We start from the raw sequence: 25,998 nt of genomic DNA, 5'->3' as shown, positions 1-25,998 counted from the left end.
AAGCTGGGTCAGGCCCAGATGACAAAGACTAGGCTTTGTCCTCAGGGAACCCTATGTCCTGAGCAGGCCAGACTGGGTACAGGTGGAGTGGGGGTGAGGGGTAGGCAGGCAGTTCCCACTGTCTCCCGTGGAAGGAGGAGGAGGAGGGGAGGGGTTAAATTGGTCCCAGGGCTCTTCCCCCTGTCTGGTCTGGTTTGCCCTTCTCTCTCTTTCCTAGGCCCCCTTCTCTCCCCAGCTCTCACATCCATCCCTGCTCTCCGTCCTCCCTCAACTGCTTCCTAAAGCAATTCCTCATTCTGCTAGAAGTCCTGGACAGTGAGGGCACGGGATGGAGACTCCTGCCACAGGGAAGGGGATGAGGAGGCAGGGCTAGCCTTGGCACCAGGTTGCCCTTCTTTTGCCTGCTCCCCGTATGTCTGTCTCCCTTTCCCTCTGCCTGGTTCCCTGTCTCAAAATTGGGCCTGGCCTCTGATTCTCCCTGGCACCATGTGTCTGCCCATCGCGGGGTCTGACATGCCTGCATTTCCATGAGTCTCTGCCTTCTCTAAGCGCACCCTCGGCTCGCTCGCTGCCTGTTCCATCTCTGCCTCCACACCCTGCTCCAGGGTCTTCACCTGCTTCTCTCTAACCTGACTGTTCTCCACTTTCTTGATTTTGCTTTCATCTGAAGGTGACCCAGGATTCTCTCCTTTGCCCAGTACCACCCCACCTCGCTCTCCCGGCTTCTCGGTCCAAGGCTTACCCTCCCTGTCTCCTCTCCCCTCCTCTCTCAGCACCCTCCTTCCGTGGCTCAGCTGCCAGCCCTGTCAACCGCCCCCCATCCCCTGGTCTGCTACCCAGTCTCTGGCTGTTCCTCAGCCTCTCTCCTCTGCTCTGGGAGCTTGGAATCTCTGGGCATCCCCTGCGTCTCCCTTTTCAAGTGTGTCCCTCTCTTTCCTTCACTTATCTCCTCATTGCTCTCCAAGTCCTTCCTAGGAAGAGGAGAAGTGCTAGGCGAGGAGAGTGGAGGAGGATGTGAGGAGAGAGGTGGGACAGGCTGTGGGTCTTTCCAAGGGAGGACACAGCACTTCCTCTATCTTTTCTCTCTGTTGGTTTCCTCCAGGCTTTTGAGCCTTCTCCCTCTCTCTCCACTGCCCCGCCCCTCAGGTCTTGCCTTTTTCCTTCCCTATTCCCCTTCTCCCCTCTCCCTCTCCTCCCGTTCTCTAATACTGGCATTCCCACCTTCCTGGCTGCTGCATTGGGAGCTCAGAGCCCAGAGTGGCTGTGTGTGGTGCATGGGGGAGATTCAGGCCAGGGCCTCCCAAGCCCCTGCCCTCTGTGGCCCATAGCCCCAGGCCTTCCCTGAGCAGCCCAGGTGTGGCAGCGACTCCAGGGGGGCTAGGCTTGTTTAGTTGGAGGGGAGCCTGCTCCTTCCTCCACTTTCCAGCCCTCCGGCAACCCATCCCCTCCCCTCCCTTCCCCAGGGTCCTGCTCACACGTGACTCTCCCCAATCCCTCCTCTGCCTGCCTCCCCTCCAGATGGCCTGCTCTAAATGGGCCAAAGGACCCCTGTCTTCCAGCAAGACCAGACGAGGAGGGTCCTCGGGAATGGAGGCTACCATGGGAAGTAACGAGGGAGAAGAATGGAGTGCCTTGGACCAAGGGCGAGGGCCCGGGAGGAGGTGAGGAGGAGAGGAAGGTGGGCTAGGGTACAGCTCTCCTGGTCGTGATGGGGAGGTGGTTGGAGACCGTGGAGGCTGTGTCTGGAAGGGGGTGGGCTATGGATGCAAGTCCTTGTGCCCCCTCAGATACCTGCCTCGGACTGGGGCTGGGGGCCCACCTGCCCAAGTGGGTCACGCCTCAGGGGGCACCCTTACACACCAAACCTCCTCCCCACAGCCCAGCTTCAGTATTGTCAGAGGTGAGGGCAGTGTTGATCAGATCTGGGGTGTAGGTCCATGCAGGTGGGCTCACTTGCTCTAGGAGAGCCTTAAGGGCCTCCCTAAATCTCCTTTAACTCCCAGGGTCTCTGGGCCAGGGAGAGGGCTGGCAGGAGAGGTGTCCCCTGCTGAGGAGGAGGTGAAGGGGAGCACCTGGCAGGGCTGCACCAAGGATGCTCAGAGCCTCACAGGCTCCCCAGGGAGGCCTCCTGGGTCTGGACTCCTCCTCTGGAGCACCCACCCCCACCCCGCGTCCATGTCCTTGTGTTCCTGTGGCTGGCAGACTGTGAAGAAGAGTCTAGAGGCAGGATCTCACTTCAAGGAAAATTGCTTTATTCCGCTTCCTCTAAAGGGGCTGCTCTCCGGCCTCCAGGACTGGGAGCTTCGTTGCACCCTCAGGATGGGGCAGATCAAGGAGATGTGGCACAGCTACTCCTCGTTCAAGCCCTTTGGGAAGGAAACAAAGTCCAAACTAGCTCCAGAGAGGTGGGTGTTGGGCAGGGATGGGCACAGGCAACAAAGGGGAGATGGGCCCCGATGTGGGGAGGCCCCCTGGTGGTGGGAGATGGGTCCTAGGGGTCAGTGTGGAGGGCAAGTTCTGGAGGGTAGGGCTCTAGGGTCAGCTGGAAGGATGCTTCCTGGGTGAGGACAAGGGGTCCTCTGGGAGGTGCATCTTAGGTTGGAATTACAAGGTTGAAGGCCTAAACTAGGTGGAAGAGAAGTAGAAATAGCAGTTGGGGGAAATTGGGACACACTAGGTGTCTATCAGTTGGGGTCTTTGCTGACCACCCTAGGGCTGGGATTCACAAAATCATTGGTAGTCAGAACGGGAAGAACCCTAGAAATCATGGAGGACTGAGTTACCCCGCCTCTGGGGTCGTGGGGTTCAGCTGTGAGGGTGAATGAAGGGGAGGGATGCTGGTGCGAGGGGCTCTGTCCGAGGGGGACTGATGTGTGTGTGGGTGCTGCCGTGCGGGAAACACACCTTGGCGCCGATGTCGCGGCTCTTGGCCCGCAGCTTGTTGACCTGGGACTCGGCGATGTCCGCCCGCTCCTCTGCCTCATCCAGCTCGTGCTGTACCTTGCGGAACTTGGACAGGTTGGTGTTGGCCTGTTCCTCCTGAGGGGGTTTGGGGGGGCGGGAGGATAAGGTGAGAGGAGCCAGGGGTTATTAGACTCCCAGCCTGGGGGCCAGCTCCTTGTCCCCTCCTCCGGGCCTGGGCCCCATCAGGGTCACTCACCGCTTCCTCGGCCTGGCGCTTGTAGGCCTTGACCTTCAGCTGCAGCTTGTCCACCAGGTCCTGTAGCCGCAGCAGGTTCTTTCTGTCCTCCTCCGTCTGGGGGTCGGGCAGAAGTGAGTATGGCATAGTCAGGGGAAGCACTGCAGCCCCTTCCCCACTTGTCAGCTTTACCCTGAATGCAATATCCTGACCCAATTCAACTTCTGGATCCTCACCAAACACTTGAGTTCTCCTTACAATTTCTTATCAAAAAAGGTATGAATACTTTTAATGGTTTGTACCAAGAAAGAGTCTAGGGAGCGGATGGGCTCCCTGAAATTGCACGCAAAACTGTGTGTGTGCACAGGCCCTGGGGGGCCCGGGGGGTCCTGGGGGCCCATGGAGAGTAACCCCCTGCTTCCAGAACCCAGCGTGTGCTGGCGGGAGCTCTGGGGCTGCAGGCCTGATGGGATTTCCTGGGCTGCTGGGAAATGACATTGACTTGATCTAGGTTAAGGACAAGTATGCATAGAGGGATGGCGACTCTCTGGATTAGAATGGAAAGAAAGTCTGATTGACAGTCTGATTCTAGAAAACACCATAAGAGCGAAAGTCTACACTTCCCTGAGTAACCGAAAAGTTCTGAGATTCGTTTTAATGGTTTGGTGTTTTTTGGTGGTGATGACGCCAGGCTAAGGTTTGGCTACATATTTGCTTTCTGGTAATCTGTGCTGGGTGAGCTCTGCTCGAGCTCTGGTGTCCGCAGGGGAAAGGCTGAGGGGGAATGCTGAGGTGGAACTTGAAGGCCAGGAGGCTCAGAGACTGCCCTCTGAGCCAGGGGACACTCAGGGTAGAACAGGGTCAGGCAGAGTAGAAAGAGGGCAGCCAGGGGCTGTACTCTCACTCCCTGACACGTAAGAGGCTACGAGAGAACACGTCATCCCTTTGGGGTGGCTGTCACCCTGGCTCCATTCCCTGATGCAGAGGCCTGGCTCCAGAGCAGCCGTGGCGCCCGCACCTGGTAGGTGAGCTCCTTGATGCGGCGCTCACTCTTCCTCATGCCCTTGATCGACTCCGCGACACGCTTCTGCTCGGCTTCCAGCTCGTTCTCCAGCTCTCGCACCCGGGCCTCCAGCTTCTGCAGCTGCTTCTTGCCGCCCTTGAGGGCGATCTGCTCGGCCTCATCCAGCCGGTGCTGCAGGTCCTTGATGGTCTGCTCCATGTTCTTCTTCATGCGCTCCAGGTGCGCGCTTGTGTCCTGCTCCTTCTTCAGCTCCTCCGCCATCATGGCGGCCTGTGCACGGGAGAGAGCGTCAAAGAACAGGGCCCCGGGGCCTCTTCTTTCCCATTAAGGATCACCTCTTGTCCATGCTGGCCTTTGCTCCCGAGGCCCTCACACCCACAGAGTGGCAGAGTCACCGCTGTGACAGCACAGTGGCCTGGCCTGGACCCACAGCCCTGGTTCGAGGCTTTTGGGGAGGGCAAGAAGGGGAGCGGCCACTCACGTCCGTGATGGCCTTCTTGGCCTTTTCCTCAGCGTTCCTGCACTCCTGCACTGCCTCCTCCACTTCACTCTGAAGCTGGGACAGGTCTGCCTCCATCTTCTTCTTCTGGTTGATGAGGCTGGTGTTCTAGAGAAAGGTAAAGAAAACTATTGAATATAGGCTTTGCCGCCTGATTCTACACTTTTAACCAGAGAACATTAGAACTGGTCATTTTTAAAGAACATGTCTTGCTTTTAGTATTTTCCTTGTTTTGCACCTGCTTTCTCTTTTCCGATGAAAATAGATATATTCTAGACATTATATCTAAAGGGACTCAGCTCTGAAGAAAGACTTCAAGCAGGAAAGGGTCTGTAGTTCTACTCCTGAGCTCTGCAGTAACATGTCTGTGCAGGAGTATGAAAATATTCCAAGGACAATGGGAACAACTTGGTTGAAGGGACTGTATCCTGGAAGTGATTATAGTTATAGAAAGAGTGGGGGGGCTTCCTTGGTGGCGCAGCGGTTGAGAGTCCGCCTGCTGATGCAGGAGACACGGGTTCGTGCCCCGGTCTGGGAAGATCCCACATGCCGCGGAGCGGCTGGGCCCATGAGCCATGGCCGCTGGGCCTGCGCGTCTGGGGCCTGTGCTCCGCAAAGGGAGAGGCCACAACAGTGAAAGGCCCGTGTACCGCAAAAAAAAAAAAAAAAAAGAAAGAAAGAGTGGGGTAAGGAAGAGAGGACCACATCAGGGGGTGATGTCATCATTCCCATATGTACTAGATTACGGAACAAAACTCCACGGGGCAGTGCAGTGAGATGGACATAAAAACTCATTACCGCGTATAGCTGAAAACAGTGTGTATGGGATTGCAGAAAAATGGTGTTCTGTGGAGAATCTGGTTTGCAAGCAGATGCAGTTGTGCTTCTTTCAACTCCAAAAGTCCCATTTTAATACAGCAAGCTGAGGCTGGCTGTCTTCTAGATGTAGGATATCACATAACAGCATGCATTCCACGACTCCCAGATTTGTGATTTTGCCAGGCACCACCAATCAACCATGACACTCTTAGCTGTTAAGTGTCGACCCCTTTCTCAAGGTTGTGGTTCTGCAGCCATGACTAACAGAGGCGAGCTGGTCCAAGAGATGAAATAATTTATGATCCAGGTTGGACATAAGCTTTCTCAGGGCATCTGATTCAGAGCATTGCTAGATGTCCTGGCTCTGCTGCTCGGCAGGTTTCTCCCGGCCTCTCACCTGGGAGTGCAGCAGCTGCACCCGCTCGCTGGTCTCGATCAGCTCCTGCTCGGCCAGCTTCCGGGACCGTTCCGTCTGCTCCACCACGGCCCGCAGCTCCTCCAGCTCGGCCTGCAGCAGGTTGTTGCGCCGCTCCACGATGGCGATGTTCTCCTTCAGGTCATCGTTGGCACGGACCACGTCATCCAGCTGGATCTGGGTGTCCTGCGCATCAGGAGAGTGGGCGTGAGAGCGGCAGCTGGGCCCTGGCCCATCAGAAGGCTGTCAGCTGAACTGGATGCTGTGGAGGGCCCCTGGCGGTGGCTCAGGTGGGACCTGTGGGAGGTGCCGGCAACGGCCCCGGGGCAGGAGGGATCTGGTGCTGTGATGGGACGCCACCCCCCAACTCGGCCACCAGCCCTCTCTGGGTGGGGTGACTTCCTGCTTCCAAGAGTCACCAGGTACCTTCAGCAAGCTCTGGAGGCTCTTGACTTGCTTCTGGGCCTCGGCGGCCACGCGGTTGGCGTGGCTGAGCTGGATCTCCATCTCGTTGAGGTCGCCCTCCATCTTCTTCTTCACCCGCAGGGCCTCGTTGCGGCTGCGTGTCTCCGCGTCCAGGGAGGTCTGCAGGGAGTCCACCACCCGCAGGTGGTTGCGCTTCGCCTGCTCCATCTCCTCGTCCTTCTCTGCCAGCTTCCGCTCCATCTCTGCCTTGATCTGGTTGAACTCCAGCTGGGCCCGCAGGATCTTGCCCTCCTCGTGCTCCAGGGAAGCCTGGAGGGGGGTGTGGAGAGAGGGTTCGAGGAAGTCAGGGCACAGGATGGGGGCAGGGGTCTGTCCATGAATCGTGGATACAAAGTGAGTTCAAGAGTGCTGTAAGTGGTTCAGTCAAAGAAGCAGAAGGAGGAAGAAGAAAAGAGAATTTGAAAGATAGAAAAAAAAGAGTCCTAAGAGAAGGTGATTCAGGCTCTCACAGAGGAGAGCAAGCTATGAAGACAAAGAGGAAAATGAAGAGAGCGGTGTTGCCAAGGAAACCGAGGCAATCAGGCACAGAATGTAAAAACCTGAAGGGGGAGGCAGAGGTGGAAGGAGGGTGGGGGAGTGAAACAGGAAATCTTGTCTAAGATGTAATAGGTAAAATGTTTGTGTGATGAAGGGAACTGAGTGACCGGTTCATTCGTTCATTCCACAATATTTGTTGAGTGCCTACTATGTGCCAGGCACTGTTCTAGGCTCTGAGAATGAAGCAGTGAACAAAACTGCCTGTGAACAGTGAACAAAAAAGGGAGAGGAGAACAGGGACCATAGCCTAGAGCTCAGCTTCTTCTCCCACCGCCTGCGCCCCCTCTACCCCTGTGCGCGCACCTCGGCCTCCTCCAGGGCCGACTGCAGCTCCAGCTTCTCGGCCTCCAGCTGCTTGCGGACCTTCTCCAGCTCGTGGATGGTCTTTCCACTGGAGCCCAGCTGCTCAGTCAGGTCGGAGATCTCCTCTGTGGGAGGGGCGGGCCGCTCAGCGGGGGGCAGCCGGGGTCCAACGGGGGGCACGCCTCTAGGAGCCGCTGGGGGGCGCCACGTGCGGACCCTCCCTGCCCCGCCCCCGCCCCCGCCCCCGGCCTGGGCCCGCACCCTGCAGGTTCTTGTTCTCCCGCTTGAAGGTCTCCAGGTGCTCCAGGGACTCCTCGTAGGCGTTCTTGAGCTTGAAGAGCTCGGTGCTGAGGGAGCGCGCCTCCTTCTGCGAGGACTCCAGCTCCGACTGCGACTCCTCGTACTTCTGCTTCCACTCGGCCAGGATCTGCGGGGACGGGACGCGGCTCACGTCACCGGGCAGCCCCAGCCCCACCTCCAGGGCCGCCCGGGCCCCCCTCCTGGGCTCAGCCTCCTCCCAGCCTCTGCCTCCTGGGAGGACGTTCCTGACTCCCGCCTGCCCGCCTGCTCTGGCCCCTGGCTGCGAGCGCCCAGCCTGGGCCCACCTTGTCGAAGTTCCTCTGCTTCTTGTCCAGGGCCGCGGCGGCCGCGTTGGAGCGCTCCACGTCCACCATCAGGTCTTCGATCTCATTCTGCAGCCGGTGCTTGGTCTTCTCCAGCGAGGAACACTTGGCGTTGACTGCCTCGACGGCCTCCTCTGCGTCTTGCAGCCTCTGGGCCAGCTTCTTCCTGCCCGTGTTGGGGGAAGGGCGGTAGTGATGGGAGAGGGTGGGGAGGATGGAGGGTGTGGATTTGGACAAGGGTACACCTTGTGAGTCTTTTAGAAAACAGTCTTTGAAAACTCAGAAGCATTGTTGGAGAAACCTGAGGACAGGCCCAGGGGCTGAGAACGGGGCAGGCAGAGGTTCTAGGAGGTGTGAAGACCCTCAGCACACGGAGGGCCCTTTCTGAGGCATCCCTAGGCTCTAGGCTGCAGACACGGAGGACACATGGGCTCTGAGCACCCCAATCTCCCCTGCCATGGCACCCTGCCCCAGGTGGGAGCACTCTGCCCTCAGACAAACCTTTTGTTCGTCTTATATTCGGATGAGAAACATAACGCGAGCAAAAAGCTTCCCTGAGAGGAGAAGGAGGTGGGGCCAGGGCAGGGTCCTCTGTGTGGTCAAAACGCAGCTAAGCATCCATCCCCTGTGCTGGACCCACTGAGGAGTGGGCTGGGCTGCATCCTACTCTCACAGGGGCCTCAGCCAGAGGCAGGCTGCCCGGGACTCACTTGGCCTCCTCCAGCTCCTCGGTCCTCTGGATGGCGTCCGTCTCATACTTGGTCCTCCACTGGGCCACCTCCGAGTTGGCCTTGGACAGGACGCGCTGCAGCTCGGCCTTGGCCTCCGTCTCCTCCTCGTATTGCTCCCGCAGCAGGTCACAGTCGTGCCGGGCTGACTGCAGCGCGTGGGCCAGGGCGTTCTTCGCCTGGGAGAGGCAGCACCGGGAGGCGGGTTCAGCTTTCCCTGTGATGCAACTCCAGTTCCTGCCCGTCTCCTCACCCTAAATTTCAGCATCCTCGCATGGCCTCTCCTATTTCTAAATCCCTAGTGGACCTGGAACGGTTTACTATGTACTATAAGCAAAGAAAGTCCATACAGCACTGTACTATTTACAAAACGCTTCTTGCCCATCCCCCCATGCTCCTCACTGCAGCAGGCGTTATCATCCTCACCCCTGTTTTACAGGGAAGGAGACGGAGGCTCAGAGAGGTTAGTTGATTTCCTCAAGATCACCAAGCTCTAAGAGGCAGGTTAAGATTTGAGCCCTGGCCTTTTTTAAAAGTCATAGTCGTTTCCCTTTTTCATGAGCCCAGCAAAGTGCTAAGAATTTCAGGAACCAGTGGAATTTCTTTCTGCAGTTTTCAGCTTGCCCTGCTAATCCCAGGACCACTTGTACAGTTTCTGCATCCCATACCTATACCAAGTGAAGGCCATCACACCTCCCTAGTTTATTTCCTCACCTCACTTCCCCACAACTTGGGCACCCTTACTTCATGCCCTCCAGAGACAGCAGCAGAAAGACAGAGGGCCTCCACATGGGGAAGAGATTAAGGAGGCACGTGGTAGAGTCTGGGCTATTATACCTTTTGGAAAATGGGAAAATACTGGGTAGATGGCAAGCCTCATTCTTAGGAAAGAAAGTGATGTGGATGCGAGGCCAGCCAGTATTCTGGACCAAGTGCCCTGAGTCTAGGCCTCACCTTAACCTCCTCCTCCAGCTGCCTCTTGAGGTCCTCCAGCTGCTGGGTATAGGTGAGCTTGCCTCGGGTCAGCTGGGAGATCAGCGCCTCCTTCTCATCCAGCTGCCGGGACAGCTCACCTGGAGAGGCACCGAGGCATGCTCAACTTCCAAAGGTCAGTCACTCCTCTCTCCCCCAACCCCTCCCTTAACCCTCAGGTCCCATTCTCTGGAGAGATAGGTGTGTGCACCCAAGCCTGGGTGGCTCAGGAAGTTGGGAGACTAGGGTGGGGCTCACCGTTCTCGGTCTGCAGCTTTGCCCGCTGGCTGGTGAGGTCATTGACAGAACGCTGGGTCTCCTCGGCCTTGCTTCGATGCTCATTCATCTGGTCCTCCAGGGTCCGACACATCTTCTCCAGGTTAGCCTGAGACAGGAAGGAGAGTCATACGATTTATGTAGAGGGTGCTGAAGGGGTGTGAGTGGTGCAATTAAAGGAGAAGGGAGGAGAAAGGCATGGAGGAATGAAAGGGTCCAAGAACTGGGTAAAAGAAAGGAAGCGGGAAGCTGAACCATCAAAGAAGAGAGAGGAGACACGGACAGAAAGTGGAGGCAGGTGGAGGGAATTGGAGGAGGGGAGAGGAGAGCAGAGGCCCACCTTGGCCTTGATGATCTGCTCCATGTTGGAGGTGACGTCATCCAGCTCCAGCTTGAACTCGCTCTTCTCCTTCTCCAGCTTCTGCTTCACGCGCTGCAGGTTGTCAATCTGCTCGCCCAGCTCGGCCACGCTGTCGGCGTGCTTCTTGCGCAGGGCGGCCGCCGTGGCCTCGTGCTGCAGCGTGGCCTCCTCCAGGTCCCGCCTCATCTTCTGAAACTCAGCCTCGCGCTTCTTGTTCAGCTCGATCTGCACGGACGTGGCCCCGCCGGCCTCCTCCAGCCGCTCACTGATCTCCTCCAGCTCCCGGGACAGGTCTGAGCGCAGCTTCTCCACCTTGGCCCGGGCAGTGCGCTCGGCCTCCAGCTCCTCCTCCAGCTCCTCGATGCGTGCCTGGGCAGGGTATAGGGGGCTCAGACCCACCGCCTGACCCCTCCATCAGAGCCCCCTCCCCAGGGCTCTAGAAGGCTCCTGGCCTGTCTGGAACAGCAGGCAGCTTAGTTCCACCAGTGGACAGGTAGAAATAAAAGGATTTTGGTGAGATGGTTTGGACATCTGACTTTGGGCCAGAACATTGTACATGCTCTTTATTGGAAGGAAAGTGGTTGAAGCTTGCTCTTGAAGAAGGACAAAGAGACCTGTGTTCCAGGGATAGTTCAAGCGGTTTTGTGGCAAAAATAATAGAAGTTGGAATGAGAGAGCCAGGTTCGTCTGACCAGACAACTAAAGACCCAACACAGTGTCCACTCTAGAGGTAAGAACTGAAGTCACAGACCAGAAGGGCTGAACGGGCCTTAAAAGCCACAGGGAACAAGGGAGGACATATAGACCCAGTCACCAGCTGAACCACAGCTGATATAGGAAGCTGGGATTTCTGTCCCCAGACCCGTGAGTGTTTCAAGATCTCTTCCTATATCATCTTTGGATCAGTCAGCCCTCCTCGAGGTGCTCCACAGGGGAACTGTGATGGCCCAGCACCTTCCTTCACAGACACAGAGCCAGTGCCTGTGATGCTGGGAGAGAACGGCCTGGAGGAGGGTTAGGGTGCTGAGGACCAGCCCAGGGACCTTACCTGAAGCTCTTTGAGCTTCTTCTGCAGCTGGCTGCCCAGGGCCTGCTCATCCTCAATCCTCGCATTGAGGGCGTTCAGCTCAAAGTCCTTCCTGCGGGGAAGGAGGGAGGGTGAGGCAAGGGAGGCTGGTTGGGCTCCAGGAGGGCCTGCCAGTGGTTGGAGATGGTAATGAAACAAACGAGGAGCAAAATTTCATCAAAAAACCCCTAGCTTCCAGGGCTGTTGTAAGGTCCCTGAAAGTGTAACACCTGCTGAAGGATTGAAGTTCAATAGGAAATATAACAGGAAGAGCACTGTAGGTGGAGTGACAGGACCTGGGCTCTGAGATGCTCCCTTCTTTGGTCTGTAAAATGAAGGCGTTGGACTAGGTCGACTCAAAGGCCCCTTTTAGCTCTGATGGTCTTTAATTCTCTCACTGTTACTTTGGGCAAGTTGGTAACCTTTCTGAGCCTTCCTTTCCTCTTTGGTAAGTGGGGTTCAAGTACCATTCTTAAAAGGTGGTTTGAGGATCAATGGGATCATATATTTATTCATTCATTCAGCAAGTACTGTGCCTGGGGAAGTGTGAAGACTTCCTGGTGAGACTGTAGACCAGGATGAGTTTCACAGCCTTTCATAGTCCTGACCCTAAAACACCGTAAGATCTTTGATCATCCAAAATGCCCCACAGACTCACCGTTTACCGAGTGTGAAAAGTGGATCTACACATTTTGGAAGATCTTACACTAAGAATTGGAGCCACAAGATCACTGAACAAAGAAGTAGCCAGACCGTGCACTTCTCACACGTGGCGGCTGAGCCGTTTCTCTGTGGTCCTCCGGGCTCTCTGTGAAGGACCTGAAAGGACTTACCTGAGAGGCTTTTGTGTGGAGCTTTCCTTCGTGTTAAGCAACTGGTCTCCAAAGAGACTTGTGTATAAAGGGGGTAAGCTGTTATTTTCCATCCCTTTTGAGTGCTCAGCAGGAAGAGAGGGCTTGAGGGATCCAGGTTAGACTTTTGCCAGGGAGGCCTGCCGGGCCCTTATGTGCGTGTCTCGGGGAGGAAAGCCCTCTTCCTGGAGGCTTTGCCCACAGTTTTGCACCTACTTATGGAGGCTGCATGAGGCTGTTGCCTCTGAGGATGGATGTCTTGGCTCAGCTAATGTTGCCATGGGCGGAACAGGCTGCTGGGCGGGGGAGGAGGAAGGGCGAAGGGGCAGAGGGAACACGTTACTTTTTTAGCCGCTCATCCAGCTGCTGCTTGTCGTTCTCCAGGTCCATGATGCTCTCCTGGGTCAGCTTCAGGTCTCCCTCGAGCTTCCGCTTGGCTCGTTCCAGGTCCATGCGCACCTTCTTTTCCTGCTCCAGGGATCCCTCCAGCTGATGGAGAAAAGAACCAATGTGCCCTGTTAGGCCAAGCATCCTTATTTGGTGATTTGGGAGCTTAGTCCCACTGTGGTTGAGGAGTCCTGAGAGGTGTCAAGACTTGGGAAAGTTTCCCCAGAATGGGCCGGTTGTTGCCAGGGGACTGTGAGAGCACCTAGCATGGAGAGATGCTCAGTAACTATTTGGTAGATGACTGAATGAATGACTGTGGGATGAAATCCCAAAGGTACGTTCATTCATTCTGCATCCTATAAGCACCTACTGGATACCAGGCCCCATATTAGGCACTGTAGACACAAAATTGAATAAATCCAAGTTCCCACCTAAAGGCAGCTTCCAGTCTATGTCTGGGACCAATACTTCAGGAATGATAACACAGAGTGATAAAGAGTGATTCAGTAGAGATATGCTCAGAGGGCTACCTGTGGGAACAATGATCACTGAGGATCAGATCCTGGCTAAAATATTAGAAGTCCAAAGATCATCCTTGAGGAGCTTCACAGAATTCCCAAGAAAATGTTTCATGTTCTTATGAGATAACCCTCTAAATCCTGTGGTTGAAAGGAGAGACATATAGGCTTGAACATAAAGTGAAATAAGGAAGCCCGTCTCTACTGTTGATCACATCATCAAGATGAGATATATAAATCAGAATTGATCACCGCTCCCCTTTTCTATTCCCTAGCTCCCTTCTAGAAAGGTGTCAGGAGAGGGAGCACTCTCCAACCCCACGCCCCCAAACATATACACACGCACACAAGCACAGATGGACATGGTATATCTAGGCCCTTGTGACAATCTACTTACATCGTCCACATGCTGTTCCAGCTTGACCTTGGCCTTGGTCAGGGTGTTGACCTTGTCCTCCTCAGCCTGAAGGTCATCCAGGGCCTGTTGGTGGGCCTCTTGCAGAGCTTTCTTCTCCTTGGTCAGCTTGGCAATGATCTCGTCCAGCCCAGCCATCTCCTCTGTCAGGTTCTTCACCTGTTGACCAAGAACCCCATCCCCTTTAGGGTCAAAGGTCACCAACCTGGAGACATCTGTGGAGACCTCCAATGCCAAGGACCAGGGCCACACTCAGGTCTGGGAATCCTGAGGAGACTTGGGCTGGAGCCAGAGGGAGCTGCCCTCACCTTGTTCTCTGTCGCGTGCTTCTCCTTCTCCACCTTGGCCAGTGTCAGCTCCAGGTCATCAATGTCCCTCTTGAGCTCAGAGCACTCGTCTTCCAGCTTGCGCTTCTTGGCTGTGAGCTCAGCGTTCATCTCCTCTTCGTCCTCCAGCCTCTCGGTCATCTCCTTCACCTTGGCCTCCAGCTGGATCTTGTTCTTGATCAGCTGGTCGCAGCGCTCTTCCGCATCAGCCAGGTTGTCTTGTTCCTGAGGGCAAGGTACAGAGGAGGAGCTGTTTGGTGGGTGAGGTCCTCGCCCTGGCAAGTGCATGGAGGGACAGGGTCCACCCTCACTATAGGAGGGGAGCTCTAGGATCTCCCCAGCTGAGAAGAACCTCAGAAGGATGGGGAGAGGAAGAGTTTTAGGGTAATGTGACGGGAGCACTGGGGGATGAGAGCAGAGAGGAAGGGAACCAGAAGTCTCTTTATCTGGCCCTCTTCCTCTGGTTCCTCCATCAAAGGGAGGGAACTGCATTTGTTGATGCCAGCACTTTACATATTTACAACCTGGTGAGGTGGGTGGCTTTATTTCCCATCTAGAGATGAGGACATTGAGATTCAAAGATAATGCACTGTTTGCCCAAGGTTGCAAAATTATTAAGCTGTGGATCCAGGTTGAACCCTGGTGGAAAGCCCATGTTTTAAAATTAGTTCTTTCTCCCTTTCCCTTTCTTTCCCTCAAGAGACCTCTTTGGAGGTCTTTGGAAGTGTTGATTCCAGAATCCTCTGCCTATGAGGGCACAAGATGGTGAGCCCCTGGGTGGGGAAGTGCAGGGTGTGTGGGAGATGTGGGCAGAGTAGGGCAGAAGAGCCAGCAGAGGTCCGGGAGCCTCACCGCCTGCACTTGGAGCTGCAGGTCGTTCTTCTCCTGCAGCAGGGACACCATCTTCTCCTCCAGCTCCTTGCGTCGAGCCTCCGACTTCTCCAGGGCCTCTTTGAGGCGCCCAAACTCCTCCTTCATGAGGGCTATCTCCTTCTCTGTCTCTGCACTCTTCAGCAGCGGTTTGATCTTGAAGTAGAGCTTCATCCAAGGCCAGTTCTTGACCCCCATGAAGGCTCGAATGTTCCACTGGATTACCAGCAGGGAGTCTCTGCGGGGGAACAGCAAGACGGTTGGTGAGAGAGCTTCCTCCCTCCTTCCTGTCCTGAGGCCTTGGCTCCTGGGTCATGGCCCTGTCCTCCATCCATCCCACACTCCGACAGCAAGGCCCACCCCGTGTCTGTATGTGTGTCGTGCCCTCTTTGTCATTTGAAGACCTGATGTGCTCTTTCTCCTTATACTGCTCTGAACCAACCTGGGCCTTAGAGACCTGAGAATCTCCCTTTGAGATCTCTCACCTGCGTTCCAACAGCTTCTTGAACTCCATTCTGGAGAGCACACCCCGGGACTGAGCCTGGATGCGGGTGATGATGCGGCTCAGCCTCTCGTCCCGCATCTCCTCCAGCAGCCCCAGCAGCCCCGCCTTGAAGAACACCTGGGGGAGAGGGTGTGTGTGGACATGACTAGGACAGGCAGGAGGGAAAAGAGGGGGTGCTAGTCTTAGGGAGGCTAACAAGGCAGGAAAGAACTGGAGGAAGGAAGTCAATGGCAGTTGCAGCTGGCATGGGGGAGCAGTGCTGTCTGGTCCATGGGGAGGGCTAGCATGTGGTTCAGTAATGTTCCTGAGGTGGTTGGTAAAAGGAAAGGAGCCATGAGGTGAGGGGTCAAAGGACAAGACAGGTCTTCCTGTAATCAGTTTGTTTCTTCCCTTTCCTCACCTTGGTGTGACCGAACTTGTACTGGTTGTGGTCAATGTCCAGGGAGCCCAGCAGCTTCTCTGACCCTTTCCTGCTGTCAATGAACTGGCCCTCGGGGATGGCTGCCGGGTTCAGGATGCGGTACCTGGGAGGGAGGTGCCCATAGTTACCCACGTTCTGCACTGATCTGCTCTGCCCACAGAATCTGAGGCCACCTAAAGACTCTCTTCTCACCCGAGGCTGCCCATGCTCCCCCTGTTCCCTGAGCCCTGGGGGGCCCTGGTACCCACCTCTGCCGGAAGTCCCCGTAGAGGATGCGGTTGGGGAAGCCCTTCCTGCAGATGCGGATGCCCTCCAGCACGCCATTGCAGCGCAGCTGGTGCATGACCAGGGGGTTGTCTATCAGCCCTGTGGCAGGAGGGCAAGAGAGAGGAGTATGTGGCAAGAGCATGGGACTAAGAGCCAAGGGTTCTGGGTTCTGATCCTGGCTCTGCCACGTACTGGCCTATAACCTTAGCAAGTCAGTATTTTTTCCTAGCCATATTTTGAGAGTAACTGAAAGGCTTTCACAGTCCTTGTTTTATATGGTTTATGCTTGTTATCATAGGTGATAGCCAGGGCAAATATAGCCCATTTTCTAGAGAATAAAATAAGCCCGGACAGGTTAAGGGACTTGACCGAGGTCACTGAACTGATCAGAAGAGAGCCAGGCCTTGGACCCAGGCACCTGGACTCCTCCATCTCCTTACGATCCATTCAGAAAGGGATAAACCATCCTTACACGTGTCATCAGCGGTTGTAAGGCACTCGTGAGGTAATGTCCATCAAAGTGCCTTGCACGTTACTCTGAGCTACACATTCCAAATGTAAGGCAGCACTGTGGCCGGGGTGGGAGGTAGTGTGTGAGACTCCATTGGCAATGGGATGAGGAGAGTGTGATTTGGAAAGCTCCATGGTGGGAGCTCAGGAGGTGACCTAGAAGGCCCTGACCCCGGGACAATGCGTCTCAGCAGCGGGCTGGGCCCGACTTCTCGGGCTCACCTGGAGTCTTTGTCTCATTGGGGATGATGCACCGCACGAAGTGGGGGTGTGTGGAGCGCAAGTTGGTCATCAGCTTGTTCAGATTCTCCTGTGGCCCAAAACCCAAGAGGGAAAAGTAAAGAAAGGAAAAAAAGAGAAGTGAGTGGAGAGGAAGGAAGGGAAAGAGAGACAGAGAGAATGCGAGGAGCTAGAGGATAAAGGAGGGCTAGGGGAGACGTGGAGGGGGAGAGGATGGGAGGCAGGAGGGACAGTGAAGCGAGGTGAGATGAGAAAGGAGTGAGAGACGAGACCAGCAGATGAAGGGGAGAGAAGACAGGGTGGACAGGATCAGGAAGGGCCTGAAGAGACTGAGAGGGAGGAGCTGGGGATGAACCAGGCAGGGGACTAGTGGGGCTGGGGTGGCACTGGGTCACACACTCACCCTGTGCAGAGCTGACACGGTCTGAAAAGATGAGCCTTTCTTGGCCTTGCCTTTGCCCCTTTCGATAGCTGTGGGAAGGAGAGTCGAGAAAACGGGACGAGTGTGCATGTGGGTGGGGAGTCTGGACAGGGGGTGAGGAATCACAACCTCTCTTCACATTTAGCCTGCAGGCCAGGGTCTTCACTGTGGGTGCCTCAGCTTCTCCACCCAGTTCTATCTCACTGAACCTGTAAAGCTTGGGGCCCAGCCTGACATGGAAGTGGTGGGGTGTGGCACTTGACCTGCCTCAGAACCACAGCAGAAATCCTGCGCCCAGTCCCCTGGGTCCCAGTCTCCACTCACGTGTGTCAAACCCAGCATAGTTGGCAAACAGGGCGCCGAGCATCTTGAGCGAGGATTTCTTGTACAACTCCACCACCGTCTCGTTGAGCGGGTCTTTGTTTTTTTGTAGCCAGCCTATGATGTTATAGTCCACGGTGCCGGCGTAGTGGATCAGGGAGAAGTGGGCTTCCGGCCTCCCCTTGATGTTGCGTGGCTTCTGGAAGTTGCTGGACTTGCCCAGGTGGTTGTCAAACAGCTTAGCCTTGAAGGTCATGTCAGTGGCCTTGGGGAACATGCACTCCTCCTCCAGGATGGACATGATGCCCATGGGCTGCGGGTGGAGGGGAGAGCATCACTGAGCCTGCTTAAAGCAGATGGAGATGGACCCTGCTCTAGGGTCAATATTTGCAAATGGAGATGTTCCTTTGGGTATTAGGTATCAGTGTCAGCTCTGAGTACACTCATCTATTGACTGGGACCTGTTCAAGCCTTCCTAAGGTGGGACTTTGTTTGATTTCGGAGGGACCTTTGTGAAAGTCTGGGAATGTGGATGCTACAGGTGCTTTACACACCACTCCATCGCCCAGATCCCTGAGAAGATGGGGTTGAAAATAGGTGTTCTCTTATGCTCCCCTGTGCCACCCTCAAACTTCCTGCTCCTTGATGGGTAAACCAGGGCTGCAAGCACACTGGTGTGGGAGGCCATCCTTGAGGTGCCCGTCCTCCGTGTGTCCACTCTCAAGCCTCTGGAAACTCAGCTCTCCCAGGCACCAACCTCTCCTGGGTGACCAGGATAATGCAAGGTTCTGGGAACTAGGGCTTGGGCTTCTTCTGCCGTCTGGATCGTGATCCCCAGAAGGGAGAGGGGTCTGCCACTTTTCTGGGCCATTCATGCATGTGGGGTGTGAGTGGAGAGTTCAGGCGGAGGGGCCGAAACGGCACCTTCTCAATGAGGTCGATGCAGGCCTGCAGGTCCATGCCAAAGTCGATGAACTCCCACTCGATGCCCTCCTTCTTGTACTCCTCCTGCTCCAGCACGAACATGTGGTGGTTGAAGAACTGCTGCAGCTTCTCATTGGTGAAGTTGATGCAGAGCTGCTCAAAGCTGTTGAACTACAGAGGGGGTGGGGTGGGGGAGGGGAGCGGGTCAGGCGGGCAGCTGTCCGTGGCCCACGGGGTGGGCCCAGGGCTGCGTCCAGCCCGGCAAGGGGTGCAGCTGGTCCCTCCCCTCCCCTGTCAGGGCGGGGAGGGAGAGCCGCCTGAAGACACATGACCGTCTCCACCACTGCAGAGCCCACCGCTGTCCCCGCACCTGGCCTGCAGCCGGCTCAGCCAGTGGTGGCTGCCTGTGCCAACCAGTGAGTTACTGTTCTCCTGGCCCCGGAGCTCCCCACTCACGTCGAAGATCTCGAAGCCGGCAATGTCCAGGACGCCTATGAAGTACTGGCGCGGCTGCTTGGTCTCCAGGGTGGCGTTGATCCGCGTCACCATCCAGTTGAACATCTTCTCGTACACGGCCTTGGCCAGTGCCCCAGTGGCGTACGCCACCTGGAAGGTGGAGGAGAGGCCCGGATGAGAGAGTGGTAGGAAAGAGTGAGTTGCAAAGCTCCCACTGCACCATGCTAGCCCCTCGTTTAACTTCTGAAGATGACCCACCTGCTGGACATTCTGCCCCTTGGTGACATACTCGTTGCCCACCTTCACCCGAGGGTGGCACAGCCCCTTGAGCAGGTCGGCTGAGTTCAGCCCCATGAGGTAGGCGGACTTGTCGGCCTCTGGAAGGAAAGGGCAGGTAGCAAAGTTAGTAAAGGATGAGATGACTCCTCTGCAGATGTAGGCTTCAGTGGCTCCACAGCTGCTCCCCTCATCCCTGACTCCCACCTTCGGTGCCATCTGGCTCGGCCTGCTCCTCTCGCTGCTTGAGTTTGAACTTCATGTTTCCAAAGTGCATGATGGCTCCCGTCAGCTTGTACATGGAGTTCTTCTCCTCTGAAGTGAAGCTCAGCACATCAAAGGCATTCTGTAGGCGGGCCCCGTGTTGGTGGAAGCCAGAAATGGGAGTATGGCAGGTAAGTGAGACCCCTCTTTATCTGGAGAGAGATCTTGTCTCCTGAATCCCTGTGAGTTCTGAGACTCCCATCCCCAGTGGGGAACTCCAAAACTAAGATGGGAGGTACAAGAGCTGGGTGGGGCGTAGACTGCCTCAGCCCCAGCATCAGTGGTCAGGCTGTTCGCTGGAGGTGCTCTGGGTTGCCCACTCATGTTTCCTACTGTTACCCCTCTTCTGGGCCCTACCCTTGCTTCCCTGTCTGGACCTTTCATATGTGTCTATACCTGGTTCTTTACCTAACAGCCTGCCCCAGGCCCACGGCATCTGCGTGACCACCGCTACCCCGTTTCCCTTGGTAACGCCTTGTTTTTTGGCTTGTCTGCTTCTCTGTCCCATGGCTTTCAACCCTCTCTGCTTTGATTGAAAACACCAAGTACTGGCCTGCCCTATCTTACCACACCCATACCCCAGCACACCCTGGTCATAGGGCACATTCTGGTCCTCAGGGAGGGCCATACCACTTTGAACAACAGACAGCCAGTGTCTTAGCTCTATTCCTGGGCCAGTGAACTGGCCCCATTTACCCCTGACCGCCAATCCCCTTGCCTCTCAGCTGGGTCCTCACGCACTTACATCAGTGGCCATAAGCTCCTCTGCGTCATCAATTGAGTCCACAGTAGTCTCTCCTTGGGAGATGAATGCATAGTCATAGGGGTTGTTGGTGATCAACAGCATGTCTGGGGGGAGAAAGACATGGTTAGAATGTGGGTGCAAACCCCTGGCCCTCCCTGGGGCTATCTGCTACAGCCCACGACCTGCAGAAGAGCACATGACAGGGCTTAACAGGGTCCTACATCCCACAGAACTGAATCCAGCATGTCATAAACCCAGGGCCTGTCAACAAGCAGCCGCAAGCCGAGGTGACCAGGTTGCCATGGAGATAGTTGGTCTCGGTTGGTAGCTGTGACTCACCCAGCAGCTCAGGCTTTCTGTTAGACAGGATTTGGTAGAAAATGTGATAATCTCTCTCTGCTTTCAGCTGGAAAATAACTCTGGATTTTTCCAGAAGGTCTGTGAATAGTAGGGGAGAAGAAAGAGAGGAAGAAAAGGTTGGGATTTAAGTATAAGGAAATAGAGAAAAAGGAATGATAAATGTAGTGAGCAAAGGACAGAGGGAGAGGGAGACAAGAGAGGGAGAGAGGCGCATACACAGACACACAGAGATGGAGATGGAGTCCCAGAAGGAGAGAAATGATCTCTAAGAAAAGTCCCAGAGAAAGACATACAGACATGCAGAGACAGAGATGGAGAAAGACCAGAGGAAGTCTCAGAAGGAGACGAATATATAGACCTAGAGACACAGAGATGGAGAGAGGGAGAGAGCCTGAGGGGCAGGGCCCTTGAGAAAGACAAAGAGGGAGGTTGAAACAGAGATGGTTAGAATGAGGGTGAGCTCAGGCTGAGCCCTAACAGATCCATGGCACTCACAGGTCTCTATGTCTGCAGATGCCAACTTTCCGGTGGCCCCAAAATGGATTCGAATGAATTTCCCCTGGAGAGGTGGAGAAGAGTGGTGATGAGTTGAGGGAAGGCTCATATTTGACACCATCCCTTGACCAGCCCAAATCCCAAGTCCAAAGTCAGGGACCACTCACAAAGCGGGAGGAGTTGTCATTCCGGACGGTCTTGGCGTTGCCGAAGGCCTCCAGGGCTGGGTTGGCCTGGATGATCTGGTCCTCGAGGGTGCCCTGCAGAGGTCAAGAAGGGTGGCAGGTGAGAGGCCTCCTCCTCCCTTTTTGCGGTGCAGGCCCCTGGAGGACAGTAGGCCTACCTTGCCTGAGGTCTGCTCCTTCTTGCTGCGATCGCCAATGGCGGCAATGACCGCAAAGTACTGGATGACCCTCTTGGTGTTGACCGTCTTCCCTGCCCCAGATTCTCCGCTGTTGGGACAGTTGGGCTTATTAGGCAGTGAACAAACATTGTTTGAGACCAACAAGCCTAAAGTCAGGAGAGATTGCCTAGTTTTACTTGGCAGGGGGAGCCCTGAAGCAGGAAGCCACCGGGTAATATGCATCTCAAACACACAGCTGTACTCTGACGTACATATGGTCAAGGGTAGCAACCAGGAAGGATGCTGCAAGAAGGTGTGGATTTGGGCAGGTGGAGCCTGGTCTTAGCTGGGCAAGGTCAATCAGAGGAGATGGGCCTGGGCTGTTTTGGAAAAGAGTGGGTGGGGCTGGAAGAATGGGGAAGGTTTACGAAGGGAACGATGAAAGAAAATGAAGAGGTGAAGAAGACGTGGTGTTACTGGGATTATGGATAAATGAGTGATGAGCTGGAGGGGTGTGAGTGAAGGAGATGGGAGAGGAAAAATAAGAGAGGGATGGGAAACAGAAAGGAAGGGGGAGAGCAAGGAGAGGTCAGGGTGAAGGCCAGAGAAGAAATCAGAGCTGGTGTGAAGGTGGAATGAAAGAGAACTGTGGGTCTATGCACAGGGGCTGGGGTCCTGATAGGGGCTGGGCTCAGGGAGATTCTGGAAGGGAACAGGTAGGAGCCACACTCACGTGATCAGGATGGACTGGTTTTCTCTGTCTGTGGGGGGAAAATGGGGAGGAAAAGTCAGGAGCCACACAAGATGCTCTGTCTGGCTTCTCCCCCCACCAACCCCGCCCCAGCTCCCTGCCTCTCTTCGGCAACTCCCAGTGGCCTGAACCCCTCCGGAGGAGGAAGGGCCCTAAGGAAACCCTTTGCTTGGGGCCTGTCACCTGTCAGCATGTACTGGTAGGCGTTGTCGGAGATGGAGAAGATATGGGGCGGCGCCTCACTCCTCTTCTTGCCCCGGTAGGCGGCCACCACCTCGGCGTTGTACACTGGCAGCCACTTGTAGGGGTTGATGGTGACGCAGAAGAGGCCCGAGTAGGTCTAGGGGAGGAAAACGAGGAGTGAGTTACCAGTGATGAAAGGGGAGGGTTGGCGGTTTTCGGAGTTAGAGAAAGGTCTTAGGAGAGGAAGAGAAAGGAAAACGTATGAACGCGCTCAATCTGAGCAATCCCAGCCCTCAGGGTATTAGAATTGCACCGAGGATGCAGGGATTGGGACAGAGTGCAATACTGCCTGGGCACAAAAGACAGAAACTCTTGGGACTCCAGGAGGTGGACGTACATGGAGCAGGAAGCCACTAGATTCAGAGGGATGTCCCGGGGTGCACTCACGTAGATCATCCAGGATGCGTAGCGCTCCTTGAGGTTGTAGAGCACTGCGGGCTCGTGCAGGAAGGTCAGCATGGCCATGTCCTCGATCTTGTCGAATTTGGGCGGGTTCTGCTGCAACACCTGGTCCTCCTTCACAGTCACCGTCTGCAACAGCCCATGTGCAGGCCCTGCTGTCAGCCCCCTCAGGAGGGATAGGATTTGGGCAAGTTACAGGATAACGATGCTCATGAGATAAGGACCCTGGGCCCCAGAGAAGAAAGACCGGATGCTGGGGAGGAGAAGGGCTATTTGGAGGGAGTAGGTCCCTACCTACCCAGAGGAAGGGCAGTCCTGGTGGCACCCCTCTCCGGCCACCCAAGTGTGGGGGGCATCTATGGTGGCCTCTCACACCGGCCCTGCCACCCACCTTGCCAAACTCTGTCTCAGCGGTGACTTTGCCACCCTCTCGAGACGTAATCTTGGCCTTGACGAACTCCTCTTTGACATCAGGCACGAAGACATCCTTCTTGAGGTCGAAAGGCCTGGTCTGGTCTTCCAGCCGCTCCTTCTCCGACTTGCGCAGATAGGGGGCGGCCTCCCCAAACGCAGACATCTCTGCATCTGCCATGGCTGCGCCTGCAGCGGGAGGGAAAAGGAGCTGGCTGCCCTCCCCTCCACTCCTCTCTCGGGGCTCTCCCCTTCAGCAGGAGCCCCAAAGCCTAGCACTGTGCTCAGGGCTCAGGAGGGGTCACCGAGAGTCCCTCGTTCCTTGAGCTCACCCTCTAGCCCGAGAACGCCCTAGCAAACCTGTCGGGGCAGTGGGGGGAGGCTAACTTCTGTCCCGGCTGGGGCTCTCCTAGAGGAGGGAGGAGTGTCCCCGGCTTCTGGGAGCAGGAAGCTAACTATACCCACTGTACCCGTCTCTGAGCCTCATCCCTCCCTGTCTCCCTCACTAGTCACAGGTAAGAACTCCTGGCCACCAAGCCATGCTCCCAAGGCAAGGCAGAAACTAGAGTTGTGTGTCTTCCCAGATCCCCCCACACCCCATCTTCAGCTCTCCTTACCTTGGCTTCTCGAATGTGCCTTCGAGAGGAAAGGGGCTCAAGCTGGCTGGGGCCTGGAGAGGAGGAAGGCTTGTCAGGACTGCTTCCCTGCCTCGCCCTGGCCCCACCCTACATCTTCCCTCCGTCTCAGGCCTGAACGTGGGTGGGCGTGGTGGTGGCTTCTCTGGTCCTGTCCTCTCTCTTGCTTTCCCTGCCCAGGTTCCTGATGTCAATTCAATGAGCCCCTCACTCCTCACTCCTGGCAGATGGCCCCACCCTTGCCTATCCCTGTCTAGTGATGCTTGCCTTTTTGAGCCAACTGACATACAACCAGTGGTCACATTTTAGGCCTTTACAGCCTACAGAGCACTTTTATGCACATACTCCTACTCAGTCCTCACCCCATTCTACAGAGGAGGAAATCTAGGTTAACCGTCTTGCTTGTCCAAGAACATGTAACAGTAAGTGGTGGAGCCAGGACTTGAACCACAGTCTCAGGACTCCAAAGCCAGTTCTCATCCTTCCTGTCCCCGTTTTATCATCAGTTGTGGTGAACACTGTCAGAGAGGAGCCCCTGTGGGTATCTTCTCATAGACAGACCCATGGCACAGCCACGTCCACAACAGACGTGCACATTCAGTATGTATACAGCACAAGTACAGTGTCAAGGGTACGAAGACAGGAATAGCCACACCACGTGCCTGTGCCTGGGGGCAACTTTTGCAGGGGGAAGACACACGGCAGTGGGCTCGACCCCTAGTTGCGCACACGAGCCCCTCCGCTTGCATGGACGTGGGTAGTTACACATCACAAGCCTCACAAGGCTAGCATTTATGCGCACACTTCCTAAATAATCGTCCTCTGCCACCCTCTTGCCCCTCCCCACAGATGGACCTACCTGTCCTCGGGCCTGATCATAAACATGTCTCCCAGTTGATATTTTTGTGTCTTAGGCAGTGAGGTACATAGCTTCCCTCACCATGCATTCAGACACCTCACACGCACGCGCGCGCACACACACACACACACACACACACACACACACACACACACACACCCCTCTTGTGCATTCTGGTCCCACATGCTCAGATTGAGACATCTCCCCCTGTAACACATGGGCCCCCCACTCCCCTGGCACATACATGCATGTTTAGACCTTCCCATGTGTGCTCAGTGACCGGACCTGGTACTCTGCGTGAAGCCCTGCGTGCAGCTTGCTGTTCCTAGGGAGTCCCTTTCGAAACCTGGGGCCCCTATTCCCAGAGAAAGGCCCCCAGTTCTACGCTCTTACCTGAGAACAGCAAGTAAAGAAGACAGAGTGCAGGAGAGAGCTGTGGAAGCGACCTGGTCAGGGGCTGTATATATGGGGCAGCAGGGCGCCCCCCACCCCCACCTGTACCCAGTCCCCAGCCAGATTTAGAAAGGACTGTTGTCACTAGAAGCATTTCCCCCAGGCTCCCCCCCCTTCCCAAACCGTGCTCCCCTCCCCGCCACCTCCAGCTAGGAAACAATTGGAAGTGGTTGTCATTGTTATGGCATGGAGCGAGCAGGGTCTGATTCCAGGGGGCGGGGATGGCTCCAAGTACAGCCAAAATATCTCCCAGGCCAGGCCTCACATTCCACAGCTGGCAGGAGAGGGAACTGACCACGACCACCATGACCTCAAGCAGGCAGGGCCCTGGCCCTCTGCTCCCCGTCCCACCCCCTCTCCGTGCTCTCCTGGCCCCTGACACTGCTGCCCTCAGCGCCCCTGCCCCCAGGACCAGCCTGGTTCCTCTTGCACAGTGTCCTTCCTGCTCCTTGGCCTGAGTCCTGCATCCAACTGTGAGACAGGACGGGGCTGAGTGTCAGCAGCAGAGGGGTAGGGCAGAGTTGGGCCCAGGGTAGGGGCTAGATGGGGGCAGCTAGAAGGAGGTTTCCCAGCCAAATGGCAAGAACGACGACCAGGGAGCTTCGAGATGGGGACTCTGGCTCGGGCACTGATTTCTTTGGATGGCTGGGCAATGTGTTGAGGTCACCAAGCCTCAGAGCCAGACAGGTCTTAGTGATGGGTCCAAGTCCTTCACTTTATGGAGAGAGGAAATGCCTTCTTTAAGGTCATGCAGCCAGTCAGGGCAGCAAGATTCAAGGGCGGTGGGGAGGAGCTCAGCAGATGGAGATGGAGCCCAGCCTGTGGAGGGAGGCCTGGGAAGGAGGGCTGGGAGTCCAAGAATTCGAGGACCCACTGTGCGCGGAGGGCAGGACCGGGCTGCCTGATGGTCCTAGTTTGGAGCCTTTTGCCTGTTTTCCTAGCTCTGCCCACAGGTACATAATGCCCTAGCCCAGGGCCATAGATAATACAGTTGCCCTGATCTAGAAGGAGATGCCTAACCAAGACAGGCTGTGCCTGCCCACACCCCTCTTGTGTTCTGTGGGGTGATATCTCTCCGGCT

General features: G+C 55.8%; 1 protein-coding gene across 1 annotated transcript; it reads right to left on the bottom strand.

Annotated features, from left to right (window-relative positions):
* Positions 1-2,231: 2,231 nt before the first annotated feature.
* LOC131753420 (myosin-7) lies at positions 2,232-25,134 on the bottom strand. The gene is made up of 40 exons (XM_059058698.2): positions 24,858-25,134; positions 23,588-23,640; positions 22,951-23,159; positions 22,545-22,688; positions 22,098-22,254; positions 21,897-21,924; positions 21,164-21,272; positions 20,988-21,080; positions 20,821-20,884; positions 20,305-20,403; positions 19,966-20,069; positions 19,164-19,302; positions 18,939-19,057; positions 18,681-18,830; positions 18,225-18,395; positions 17,304-17,613; positions 16,962-17,029; positions 16,541-16,628; positions 15,790-15,907; positions 15,521-15,644; positions 15,101-15,237; positions 14,598-14,853; positions 13,728-13,970; positions 13,402-13,578; positions 12,443-12,588; positions 11,231-11,321; positions 10,162-10,551; positions 9,804-9,930; positions 9,528-9,646; positions 8,556-8,752; positions 7,828-8,011; positions 7,484-7,649; positions 7,223-7,347; positions 6,323-6,631; positions 5,879-6,082; positions 4,645-4,770; positions 4,158-4,433; positions 3,161-3,256; positions 2,905-3,039; positions 2,232-2,366 (listed from the first exon to the last, which is right to left on the bottom strand). Exons 3-40 carry the CDS (start codon positions 23,149-23,151, stop codon positions 2,349-2,351), a joined length of 5,808 nt encoding a protein of 1,935 aa, XP_058914681.1. The 5' UTR covers positions 23,152-23,159; positions 23,588-23,640; positions 24,858-25,134; the 3' UTR covers positions 2,232-2,348.
* Positions 25,135-25,998: the final 864 nt, after the last annotated feature.

The sequence above is a fragment of the Kogia breviceps genome, chromosome 3 (assembly GCF_026419965.1).
Source record: "Kogia breviceps isolate mKogBre1 chromosome 3, mKogBre1 haplotype 1, whole genome shotgun sequence".
NCBI lineage: Eukaryota > Metazoa > Chordata > Mammalia > Artiodactyla > Physeteridae > Kogia > Kogia breviceps.
This window is presented reverse-complemented; position numbering and strand designations above follow the sequence as displayed.